Source organism: Oncorhynchus mykiss, chromosome 5 (genome assembly GCF_013265735.2).
Source record: "Oncorhynchus mykiss isolate Arlee chromosome 5, USDA_OmykA_1.1, whole genome shotgun sequence".
NCBI lineage: Eukaryota > Metazoa > Chordata > Actinopteri > Salmoniformes > Salmonidae > Oncorhynchus > Oncorhynchus mykiss.
The window spans coordinates 43,242,974-43,256,225 of record NC_048569.1 but is presented as its reverse complement, the minus strand read 5'-3'; the positions used below and the strand labels follow the sequence as shown (position 1 = coordinate 43,256,225).

Genomic DNA, 13,252 nt, shown 5'->3' with positions numbered 1-13,252 from the left:
CAAATGAGGTGTTGGCTTTGTGAGATACAAGTCTTAACTGACTTGCCTAGTTAAATATAGGTTAAAAATTTTAATAAAATAAAATCTGTAATTATGAAGTGCATTGAGAGGCTGGTGATGGCACACATCAACTCCATCATCCTAGGCACTCTAGACCCACTCCAATTTGCATACTGCCCCAACAGATCCATAGACACCGCAATTGCACTCCACACAGTTGTCACCCACCTAGATAAGAGGAATACCTATGTGAGAATGCTTTTTATTGACTACAGCTCAGCGTTCAACACTATTGTCCCCTCCAAGCTTATCACCAAGCTTATATAACAGTATAACTTTAGACCGTCCCCTCGCCCATACCCAGGCACGAACCAGGGACCCTCTGCACACATCAACAACAGTCACCCACGAAGCATCGTTACACATCGCTCCACAAAAGCCGCAGCCCTTGCAAAGCAAGGGGAACTACTACTTCAAGGTCTCAGAGCAAGTGACGTCACTGATTGAAACACTAATTAGTGCGCACCACCGCTAACGTTTCACATCCGTTACACTCACCCCCCTTTTGACCTCCTCCTTTTCCGCAGCAACCAGTGATCCGGGTCAACAGCATCAATCTAACCGTATAACTTTAGACCGTCCCCTCGCGCAAACCAGGGACTCTCTGCACACATCAACAACAGTCACCCACGAAGCATCGTTACCCATCGCTCCACAAACGCTGCGGCCCTTGCAGAGCAAGGGGAACTACTACTTCAAGGTCTCAGAGCAAGTGACGTCACCGATTGAAACACTATTTAGCGCGCACCACCGCTAACTAAGCTAGCGTTTCACATCCGTTACACTTAGGACCCTGGGACTGAACACCTCCCTCTGCAACTGGAACCTGGACTTCCTGACGGGCTGACTACAGGTGGTGAGGGTAGGCAACATCACCTCCGCCAAGCTGACCCCCAACACAGGGATCCCACAGGGGTGTGTGTTTAGTCCCCTCCTATACTCGCTGTTCACCCACAACTACGTAGCTGACAACACAACGGTGGTATGCCTGATCACCCACGATGATGAGACAGCCTGGAAGTGTGGTGCCCGTGCACGCTCCCATCCACATCGACGGGCTACAGTGGAGTGGGTTGAAGGCTTCAAGTTCCTCTGTGTCCAAATCAATAAGGACTTAAAATGGTCCACACACACGCACAGTCGTGAAGAAGGCGCAAGAGCACCTCTTCCCCCCCCCCCCCCCCCCCCCCAGGAGGATGAAAAGGTTTGGCATGGGCCCTCAAATCCTCAGAAAATTCTACAGCTGTACCATTGAGAGCATCTTGACTGGCTGCATCACTGCTTGGTATGGCAATAGCACCACCCTCAAGCACATGGTGCTACAGAGGGTGGTGTGGACAGCCCAGTACATTATTGTGGCCGAGCTCCCTGCCATCTAGGACCTCTACACTGAGCGTACAAAACATTAGGAACACCTTCCTAAAATTGAGTTGCACCCCCTTTTGCACTCAGAGCAGCCTCACTTCATCGGGACATTGACTCTACAAGGTGTCGAAAGCGTTCCACAGAGATGCTGGCCCATATTTACTCCAAAACTTCCCACAGTTGTGTCACGGTGGCTGGATATCCTTTGGGTGGTGGACCATTCTTGATACACACGGGAAACTATTGAGCGTGAAAAACCCAGCAGTGTTGCAGTTCTTCATACACTCAAACCGGTGTGCCTGGGACCTCCTACCATACCCCGTTCAAAGGCACTTAAATATTTTGCATGGGCAATTCACCCTCTAAATGGCACACGTACACAATCAATGTCTCAAGGCTTAGAAATCCTTCTGTAACCCATCTCTTCCCCTTCATCTAGACTGATTGAAGTGGATTTAACACTTCAATCATAGCGCTCACCTGGATTAACCTGGTGAGTCTATGGGATGGAAAAAGCAGGTGTTCCTAATGTTTTGTCCACTCAGTGTAGTATGCTTACTTACTTGTGTTTTTGTTCTACCTTGTTATTTCTAGTATTACATTGTTATTGATTACTGCATTGTTGGGTTTAGAGCTGGCAAGGAAGGCATTTCACTGTACTTGTGCATGTGACATTAGAACTTAGTCAACTCTATAGTTGACTAAGTCAATTTACCCCTACCTATATGTACAAATTTCCCCGACTAACCTGGACCCCTGCAGTACACTTCGTGGCTAACAGGTGGAGGAGGTGCTTCTTTTTCTGTTTGGCTGTAATCAGCGTTAGTTGCATGGATGAGATAATGGTCAGTACTGCATTGTAATAAAAACATTCTTAATACTAGTAACTAACGCTTATCATAAATAAACCCATTGATTCATTGATTTCCCTCTTTCTGTAGATACCAATCAAGTAGTCCTATTACCACATATTTTGGGGTCCCCAACAAGTGGGACACAATCGTGAAGTGGAACGACATTTATTGGATATTTCAAACTTTTTTAACATATCAAAAACTGAAAAATTGGGCGTGCAAAATTATTCAGCCCCTTTACTTTCAGTGCAGCAAACTCTCTCCAGAAGTTCAGTGAGGATCTCTGAATGATCCAATGTTGACCTAAATGACTAATGATGATAAATACAATCCACCTGTGTGTAATCAAGTCTCCGTATAAATGCACCTGCACTGTGATAGTCTCAGAGGTCCGTTAAAAGCGCAGAGAGCATCATAAAGAACAAGGAACACACCAGGCAGGTCCGAGATACTGTTGTGAAGAAGTTTAAAGCCGGATTTGGATACAAAAAGATTTCCCAAGCTTTAAACATCCCAAGGAGCACTGTGCAAGCGATAATATTGAAATGGAAGGAGTATCAGACCACTGCAAATCTACCAAGACCTGGCCGTCCCTCTAAACTTTCAGCTCATACAAGGAGAAGACTGATCAGAGATGCAGCCAAGAGGCCCATGATCACTCTGGATGAACTGCAGAGATCTACAGCTGAGGTGGGAGACTCTGTCCATAGGACAACAATCAGTCGTATATTGCACAAATCTGGCCTTTATGGAAGAGTGGCAAGAGGAAAGCCATTTCTTAAAGATATCCATAAAAAGTGTAGTTTAAAGTTTGCCACAAGCCACAAGCCACCTGGGAGACACACCAAACATGTGGAAGAAGGTGCTCTGGTCAGATGAAACCAAAATTGAACTTTTTGGCAACAATGCAAAACGTTATGTTTGGTGTAAAAGCAACACAGCTGAACACACCATCCCCACTGTCAAACATGGTGGTGGCAGCATCATGGTTTGGGCCTGCTTTTCTTCAGCAGGGACAGGGAAGATGGTTAAAATTGATGGGAAGATGGATGGAGCCAAATACAGGACCATTCTGGAAGAACCTGATGGAGTCTGCAAAAGACCTGAGACTGGGACGGAGATTTGTCTTCCAACAAGACAATGATGCAAAACATAAAGCAAAATCTACAATGGAATGGTTCAAAAATAAACATATCCAGGTGTTAGAATGGCCAAGTCAAAGTCCAGACCTGAATCCAATCGAGAATCTGTGGAAAGAACTGAAAACTGCTGTTCACAAATGCTCTCCATCCAACCTCACTGAGCTCGAGCTGTTTTGCAAGGAGGAATGGGAAAAAAATTCAGTCTCTCGATGTGCAAAACTGATAGAGACATACCCCAAGCGACTTACAGCTGTAATCGCAGCAAAAGGTGGCGCTACAAAGTATTAACTTAACGGGGCTGAATAATTTTGCACGCCCAATTTTTCAGTTTTTGATTTGTTAAAAAAGTTTGAAATATCCAATAAATGTCGTTCCACTTCATGATTGTGCCCCACTTGTTGTTGATTCTTCACAAAAAAATACAGTTTTATATCTTTATGTTTAAAGCCTGAAATGTGGCAAAAGGTCGCAAAGTTCAAGGGGGCCGAATACTTTCGCAAGGCACTGTATCTCTCTCCTGTGTGATTGTGTTTGCCCAATCAGATAGGCAACTGTAATGTGGTGTCCAATGTCAGAGACAGACAAGCCGTTAATTGAATGAATCAATTCAGAAACAAATGTGCTTCTGCCCCGACTGTGACTATTAAGAGGGTTTTGATAACAATTATCTATTTCACTCCGTTTCTCTTCCATGAAGTAACCTTTCTAATACCGGTTATTTACTGTATTCTTATTATTATTCCTTCAGACTATATTTTGCTGGAATTGAAAACACCCCTTTACAAAGTATTTGTTTTGTCTCCTTCAGAATACTGTAGTCAAGTTCATTAGGTTCACAGGCAGTATTTCCTAAAGCTGACAAGGCAAAAGTGACATGACACAATAGGTGTTGATCAGAAACAAATGTATTGATCAGTGCGTTCCTGCTAGTTTCATCTTTAAAAATAGATGTCGGGTGCAGCGAAATACTTAATGTTACTAGCCACTGGACACTGTTCAACGTCCATTCCACGTTGGTTGAAACGTAATTTCATTGAAATTACATGGAAACAACATTGAGTCAACCAGTGTGTGCCCAGTGGGTAGCTCCGAACAGTGCAGCTCAATGTGAAAGTACACTTTACAAATAATAAAACAAGAAAAAATATAAAAATTCAAGAAATGCCAGCGGAATCCAATTAACATCCCAAATAGCACTGTAATCCAAATGCAATCTACAGGTGTATACACCAGATGAATTTACACAAGATATGCTAAGAATGATATGTACAGCAGTAGATACAGTATAGCCTATTATAATTAGCTATGCCAAGTATATAAATAACTATGCGATGCATCCTCTTTCCAATGTTAAATACATAGATCAAGGTCAACAGTTTCTTGATGACTGCTTGATGTAAACGAGGAGGCCTCACCACCTGAAACACAGACTTTTACAAGTTCAATCAACTCAAATTTTATTGGTCACATACACATGGTTAGCAGATGTTAATGTGACTGTAGCGAAATGCTTGTGCTTCTAGTTCCGACAGTGCAGTAATATCTAACAAGTATTCCAACAAATTCACAACAACTACCTTATACACACAATGTAAGGTGATGGAATAAGAATATGTACATATAAGTATATGGATGTGCGATGGCTGTGCGGCTTAGGCAATATGCAATAGATGGTATATAATACAGTATATACATATGAGATGAGTAATGTAGGATATGTAAACATTATTAAAGTGGCATTATTTTAAGTGACCATGGATACCTTTATTGAAGTTGGCAGTGATTTGAGTCTGTATGTTGCCAGCAGCCTCTCTATGTTAGTGATGGCTGTTTAACAGTCTGATGGCCTTGAGACAGAAGATGTTTTTCAGTCTCTCGGTCCCAGCTTTGATGCACCTGTACTGACCTCGCATTCTGGGTGATAGTGGGGTGAACAGGCAGTGGCTCAGGTGGTTGTCCTTGATTATCTTTTTGGCCTTCCTGTGACACAGGGTGCTGTAGGTGTCCTGAAGGGCAGGTAGTTTGCCCCCAGTGATGCATTGTGCAGACCGCACTATCCTCTGGAGAGCCTTGCGGTCGAGGGAGGTGCATTTGCCGTATCAGGTGGTGATACAGCCCGACAGGATGCTCTCGATTGGGAATCTGTAAAAGTTTGTCAGGGTTTTAGGTGACAAGCCAAATTTCTTCAGCCTCCTGATGTTGAAGAGGCGCTGTTGCGCCTTCTTCACCACGCTGTCAGTGTGGGTGGACCATTTCCGTTTGTCCGTGACGTGTAAGCCGAGGAACTTAAAACTTTCCACCTTCTCCTCTACTGTCCCGTCAATGTGGATAGGGGGGTGCTCCCTCTGCTGTTTCTTGAAGTCCACAATCATCTCCTTTGTTTTGTTGACGTTGAGTGAGAGTTTGTTTTCCTGACACCACGCTCCGAGTGCCCTCACCTCCTCCCTGTAGGCTGCTTGACATCATGGGAAAATCATAAGAAACCAGCCAAGTCTTCAGAAAAAAATTGTAGACCTCCACAAGTCTGGTTCATCCTTGGGAGCCATTTCAAAACACCTGAAGGTACCACGTTCATCTGTACAAACAATAGTACGCAAGTATAAACACCATGGGACCATGCAGCCATCATACAGCTCAGGAAGGAGAGAGATGAACGCACTTTGGTGCAAAAGTGAAAATCAATTCCAGAACAACAGCAAAGGACCTTGTGAAGATTCTGGAGGAAACAGGTACAAAAGTATCTATATCCACAGTTAAACGAGTCCTATATCGACACAACCGGAAAGGCCGCTCAGCAAGGAAGAAGCCACTGCTCTAAAACCGCCATAAAAAAGCAAGACTATGGTTTGCAACTGCACATGGGGACAAAGATCGTACTTTTTGGAGAAATGTCCTCTGGTCTGATGAAACAAAAATAGAACAGTTTGGCCATAATGACCATCTTTATGTTTGGAGGAAAAAGGGGGAGGCTTGCAAGTCGTGGGTCTGCTTTGCTGCAGGAGGGACTGGTGTACTTCACAAAATAGATGGCATCATGAGGGAGGAAAATTATGTGGATTTATTGAAGCAACATCTCAAGACATCAGTCAGGAAGGTAAAGCTTGGTCGCAAATGGGTCTTCCAATGGACAACGACCCCAAGCATACTTCCAAAGTTGTGGCAAAATGTCTTAAGGACAACATAGTCAAGGTGTTGGAGTGGACATCACAAAGCCCTTACCTCAATCCTATAGAAAATGTGTGGGCAGAACTGAAAATTGTGTGCGAGCAAGGAGGCCTACAATTCTGACTCAGTTACACCAGCTCTGTCAGGAGGAATGGGTCAAAATTCACCCAACTTATTGTGGGAAGCTTCTGGAAGGCTACCCGAAACGTTTGACCCAAGTTAAACAATTTAAAGACAATGCTACCAAATACTAATTGAGTGTATGTAAACTTCTGACCCACTGGGAATGTGATGAAAGAAATAAAAGCTTAAATAAATCACTCTACTTTTATTCTGACATTTCACATTCTTAAAATAAAGTGGTGATCCTAAAAGACCTAAGACATGGAATTTTGACTAGGATTAAATGTCAGGAATTGTGAAAAACAGAGTTTAAATGTACTTGGCTAAGGTGTATGTAAACTTCTGACTTCAACTGTAGATATTCCTCTTGTCCAGGTGGGATAGGGCAGTGTGCAGTGTGATGCCGATTGTATCGTCTGTGAACCCATTGGGGAGGTAAGCAAATTGGAGTGGGTTTAGGGTATCAGGTAGCGTGGAGGTATTATGATCCTTGACTAGCATCTCAAAGCACTTCATGATGACGGAAGAGAGTGTTGCGGGGCGATCGTCATTTAGTTCAGTTACCTTAGCTTTCTTAGGAACAGGAACAATGGTTGCCATCTTGAAGCATGTGGAGCCAGCTGGTCTGCGCATGCTCTGAGGACGCTGCTAAGGTTGCCGTCTGGTCCTGCAGCCTCGCGAGGGTTAACACGTTTAAATGTTTTACTCACATAGGCCACAGAGAAGGAGAGCCCAGTCTTTGGAAGAGGGCCGTGTCGGTGGCACTGTATTGTCCCCTAAGTGAGCAAAGAAGTTGTTTAATTTGTCTGGGAGAAAGACGTTGATGTCCGCGACGGGGCTGGTTTTCTTTTTGCTATCCGTTATTGTCTGTAGACCTTGGCACATATGTCTCACGTTTGAGCCATTGAATTGTTATCTACTTTGTCTCTACACTGACACTTTGCTTGTTTGATTGCCTTGCTGAGGGAATAAATACACTGTTTCTGCAGTTGTCACAATGTGCATATACAGGAACACAGCCTAAAACCCCAAATTAACACGAAGATGTGTATCGGGTATGTAACCCACTGCTGAGTCAAAGAATGATGGCAAGTTATTTATCACTTTCTAGCTAAATTCATGTCATCCTTGTGCAGTGAACATGTCTTGCTTTTTTTTACTGACCATTTCTTAGTTATTGCTGTTTGAGCAGCAGCGTGTCACGTTCTCATCTTCTCTGAGCCGGCACATGATGAGAGAACTGTTACAAAGTAACCGAATATGAAAGAATGTTAATGCAAACTGGTTCGACGTTACAATGTATAATAATTATATTATCATTGTACCCTTTGTCTCCCAGTAATCTAATCAACTTCTAAAGATGTTTCATCAAGTTCAGCTTAAGGATAAAACGGTCACTTGGGCAGGAATCACATGCTGGGATATTTACTCGGGTGCGGGACCTGAGATTTTTTTAATTCCTTTTTCAGCCAATCCCAAGATACACTGTGTGATATCGAGGTCCGTTTAGCCAATCACAGGCCTCCCTTACTATCACGACATATAGCAGGCTGTATAAAGTGTTGTGTTTAGTAGGCATTGTCCACACAACAACAGCATATATCAACTCACCTTTATTGCAAATTTACGGAAAGTAAGTATTGAGCTAGGGTTGTTATACAGTGTTCAGTCGGTCTTCTTGGGTTATGGCCGTTTATCAGGGGCATTTGCTTTTCAATTGATACGACAATGCCTAACAGCGTTAAGATACAGTTTCTGATGTTATTGCTGCCGGCTGTTACCAAACATTCCCTTGAATATCAACATTTATCATTTGGAAAAGCATTACTTGCTATAATTTGGAATAACGACAGTAACGTTCCATTTTGTTTTTTCCTTCAGTTTAATTGACTGTTGCGCTAGATTTTTAGAATATGGAGATCTCACATACGAAACCTCTCCAGTGTTATCGTTTTTATACGTTACGATATAGGAAACAGTACAAATGCGGCTAATATTTGGATGAGGTGTTGCTTAATGAGATTTTCAGCAATTTAAAAAGAGACCGGCGTTTGATTCCTCAATGTGTTATCACTGCTTTCAACCCTCAAAGTACAACCCAAATTCTATGGAAACCGTGAATTAATCCAAAAATCAATCTAAGTGTGTTTTACACTGCGCTTTCAAACATGAAACATATATAAACAATTTAATTACTGTGCTTCATCTAAAAGCACAACCACATGACCTTAATTGCTGTTGATTTCATTAACTGCGTAATTTGGTGCCGGTGATCAATGCCATTTTCAGTGTGCAGATTATAGCAATTATGAATATCTCCAGAACTACGACCTTGGCACGCTATTTTGAATGCATGATTAATTAGTTCAGTGCTGTCACATTTTTTTTGCATTGGTTAGACCCTGTAAGTAAGCATTTCATTTTAAGGTCTACACATGTTGTATTCGGCGCACGTGACCAACTTTGATATGCAAATAAGACATTTTATAGTGACTCATCTCGAATGTGGCACGGATGTGTTTACTCATTTTAGTTGAGTAAATACTGTCACATTAGTTTGAGACACACTTTTAGGCTATTTACTGTATTGCACAAATAATATAAATGTTTTGTCAATGCAACCAATTATCAACATTTGAAGGATTTGTATATTTTGTGTCAAGGCTTTAATTTTGGCATGTCTACATATTAATGATTGATTCACACCTCCAGCTCAACCAAAAGTTAAAGAATAGGTCGTAAGTTTGATTTAGTCCTGTTCTTTAACTTAGATATTTGTTGAGGGAGATGTGAATCCAACATATGGCCTAATTTTAAGATTACTTTTTAAATCAAGTGAAGCTTAACTCTAGATGTGTCTCTTTTTAGTTGACTTTGAACAATAGCTGCTGATGCCTTCACAAATCTTGTATATGCCTGAATAGTGTCATTGATATGTAGGGTGATTTCATTGTTTCTGTTAAACCTATCCTTTGGAATGACTGCTAGCAACAGTGAATCTGAAGGTGAGAGACTTCTCACTGTACCACATGGGTAGTAGTCAGGGACATGTCAAAGCTAAGCAGGGCTTGGTTAAAACCCTGGGTGGGAGACCAAATGGATAGCTGTAGCTCTTCTACTGAAAAGTTGGTGCTGCCCAGCCTCTATTTTCTTCTGGTAGTGGCTATAACATTGAAGCTCTATTGTTTCAAAGAAGCAATTTCAACACTTTAATGTATAGATTCTTAACACTGAATACAAGGCTGACTGATGACTCTGCTCTCTCCCTTAAGTTGTTTGACTATGACGTCGCTCTACTTGGCAGTGTTGGTGCTCTGTATGAGTGCTGTGTATGCAGCCCCTATGTTTGACTCTCAGTTGGAGGGCCACTGGCACTTGTGGAAGAACTGGCACAGCAAGAACTACCATGAGGTGGGTGTTTAAACAGAAGTAGAGGAGCACATAGGAACCCCTCAGTGGCTATAATTGGTGCCTTTGCATACATGTAGCTGTAAATTACAATTAACTCAGTTTAACAATATTACATGGATTGTGTATTTTCTGACTGTTTTTCACTCATTGTTAGAGAGAGGAGGGCTGGAGGAGGATGGTTTGGGAGAAGAACCTGAAAAAGATTGAGATGCACAACCTGGACCACTCTATGGGAAAACACTCCTATCGTCTGGGCATGAACAACTTTGGTGACATGGTAAGAAGAATCACCTTGCTGAGCAGTGCTTGACATGGATGAAATGGGTGCCGCTACTCATTCTGGGTGCAAGACATTAAACCTACATATTAAATTCAGATGGTAACTTACAGAACACATCTGGCCAGGTAGACTACATTTCAACGTGTTTATCTGAATTCCTTCCTCCCTAGACCAACGACGAGTTCAGGCAGCTGAACGGCTACAAGCAGACTACTGAGAGGAAGTACAAGGGCTCTCTGTTCATGGAGCCCAACTACCTGCAGGCCCCTAAAGCTGTGGACTGGAGAGAGAAGGGCTACGTCACTCCCGTCAAGGACCAGGTGAGATCTGAATCACACTCATGAGTCATGACTCCTATCCACACACAATGCTCTGTCACTTAATGCAGGCTTTCCTGAGTTCTTACATTTAGGAAATGTCTGGCTTGTTTGCATGCTTACCAATGACATGCCTGTAATTTACAGTATGTGGCAAATGGGTTATTACTTACATACACTGGCTTAATATGCACATGTCAGTGTTCTGACATGAAATACTAACATGATGTTTAACAATCTTTCCCCCAGGGCTCATGTGGGTCTTGCTGGTCGTTCAGTTCCACCGGAGCCATAGAGGGCCAGCAATTCAGGAAGACTGGCAATCTGGTGTCTCTGAGTGAACAGAACCTGATGGACTGCTCCAGACCCCAGGGCAACGAGGGCTGTAATGGGGGTCTCATGGACTTGGCGTTCCAGTATGTAAAGGACAACGGCGGCCTGGACACAGAGGCGTCCTACCCCTATGTGGGCAAGGTAAGGCCCTGTGTACTATTAGTCTGAATTCAAATATAATAGGGTATGAAGATGCATTTATTAAAAGGCCCTGTTCTTTTAGCCTGGTCCCAGATAATTTCCTGTAGCTCCAACTCCTATGGTTATTATTTTGGCATGACTTACAACTTTGAGAAATAAATGACATTTTCCACTACATTACAGTTCGATTTATGTCTCCAAGGATGACTGACTTGCTTGAATTGTTTTTTTTACTAATCATGGCCGTTGGGCTTATCTGGTTACTCAGGAGGATTACTTTTGCCACTACCGACCAGAGTTCAGTGCCGTCAATGAAACCGGCTTTGTGGACATCCCCAATGGCAAGGAGCACACTCTGATGATGGCTGTGGCGTCTGTTGGCCCAGTCTCTGTCGCCATCGATGCCAGCCACGAATCCTTCCAGTTCTACCAGTCTGGTGAGTAGCAGTTAGCGATGCCACTTTAAATTGTTACAATATTTGCAAGGATTGGATTCCCTACCTACTATTTTTGGGTAGCAGTGAGCTATTCTGGTCTGTCCTTATCACACTGTAGTTAATATTTACAAATGGTTTCATCTTTGTAGTAAAGTGTTTTTTACCAAATATTTCAGTTTTGCCGTCTAGTAAATAGCTACACGCTACCTAACGACCTTTAGCTTTGAGATCCGGTGGTTTTACATACTGAGGTAAACCCAGCATCTTAACCCACTAATTTAACTTTGACCTCTCCCTGTAGGCATCTATTATGAGGAGGAGTGCAGCAGTGAGGAGCTTGACCATGGAGTTCTGGTGGTGGGTTACGGTTTTGAAGGAGAGGATGTAGGTGGCAAGAAATTCTGGATTGTCAAGAACAGGTACAGTACATAGTATCTTCCTAGGATGTTTTTTGTTTGTTACGTCACCACTATGGGATGTGTTGATTTCCTCATCGGGGAATATGCCTCTTGTCCTGATACTATGGTCTACGTCATACATTTCTCTAAAGCAGCAGTGAATCTATAATTGTGGGACTAACATGTTTTGTCTCTTCCTCAGCTGGAGTGATAAGTGGGGAGACAAAGGCTACATCTACATGGCCAAAGACAGGAAGAACCACTGTGGCATCGCCACGGCAGCCAGCTACCCACTAGTCTAGTGTTCTACAACCTGAAGGTTCTAGTACACTAGACCTTAGTTTTAGAAACATTTGATGAAAGATCTGGAAAACGGGTCATGGTTACAGTGCTGCCTTAATTAAATACATCCGTGAAAGGTGCATGAGAACCTGCTGCTTGGGTTTTAAAGAAGCACATTTAGGGAATTTATGAAATTCTACCCATTTTTGTTTTATACATTTTTATGTCTATGCATCTTGAGCCAAGTGAATGTTACAGGTGTAACTTGTGTACATTCCTAATTTTCTGCTTTTACAACTGTTTTGTACATCAGCAAAATAAACATTTTTAAAATGGATTTGTGAGGCTACAATGTGGTACTAATCGACTACATTTTTCTACGATGTAGCACTAATTTAAATGTTGGCACTATCTAGCAGCTATTATGACAGTCGGTGAAGGCTGACTCTCAAACACACATGTCATTTGGGAGCTAGGTGAATTTCAACAGCACTAGGCTGTTCAAAATAAATCTCCCCTGCATCCCATTTCCCTGTAACATGGTACGCCTGCTTGAGATTTTTACTTAAATATATTTCAGTGATTTTTTTTTTTTTTTTTTTTTTTTTTGATGGGACAAGGATTCTTTCAGTGCTTGTTTCCTCAACTTAAATTGAGTGAAGTGTTGCATTTTAGCAACCAGGAAATGACAGCTGTTAAGTTTAGTTTTTGTGTCTTAATTTACAGTACAGTGATTCCCTACACTTTGGTGCGTGTTTATTTTTTACAAAATGAAATTGAGCAACCAGTGACTTTTGGCCACCAGGAAATGACAGGGTGTCTTGACCCAATAACCTCTACATAACACAGCCAACACCGCTTTCCCATTTGAGGACGGATGCCATTTCGGCAGGCAAAATCATTAGACTAAACACAACACTGGCAGGTCAGGAAATTTGTGATTT

The 13,252-nt window shown here is 42.4% G+C and overlaps 1 protein-coding gene across 1 annotated transcript; it reads left to right on the top strand.

The window, feature by feature from the left end:
• The first annotated feature begins 8,184 nt into the window (after window positions 1-8,184).
• Window positions 8,185-12,645, top strand: LOC110523896 (cathepsin L1). Its single transcript, XM_021603016.2, has 8 exons — window positions 8,185-8,342; window positions 9,982-10,120; window positions 10,275-10,397; window positions 10,571-10,720; window positions 10,967-11,191; window positions 11,460-11,628; window positions 11,930-12,047; window positions 12,229-12,645. Exons 2-8 carry the CDS (start codon window positions 9,992-9,994, stop codon window positions 12,326-12,328), a joined length of 1,014 nt encoding a protein of 337 aa, XP_021458691.2. The 5' UTR covers window positions 8,185-8,342; window positions 9,982-9,991; the 3' UTR covers window positions 12,329-12,645.
• Window positions 12,646-13,252: the final 607 nt, after the last annotated feature.

Excerpts from the sequence above, each read along its gene's own strand:
- LOC110523896 (XM_021603016.2), top strand. The coding sequence starts at position 9,992 with ATGACGTCGCTCTACTTGGCAGTGTTGGTGCTCTGTATGAGTGCTGTG. Across the intron at positions 10,398-10,570 it reads TGAACAACTTTGGTGACATG|ACCAACGACGAGTTCAGGCA; the intron begins GTAAGAAGAATC and ends CTTCCTCCCTAG. Across the intron at positions 11,192-11,459 it reads CCTACCCCTATGTGGGCAAG|GAGGATTACTTTTGCCACTA; the intron begins GTAAGGCCCTGT and ends CTGGTTACTCAG.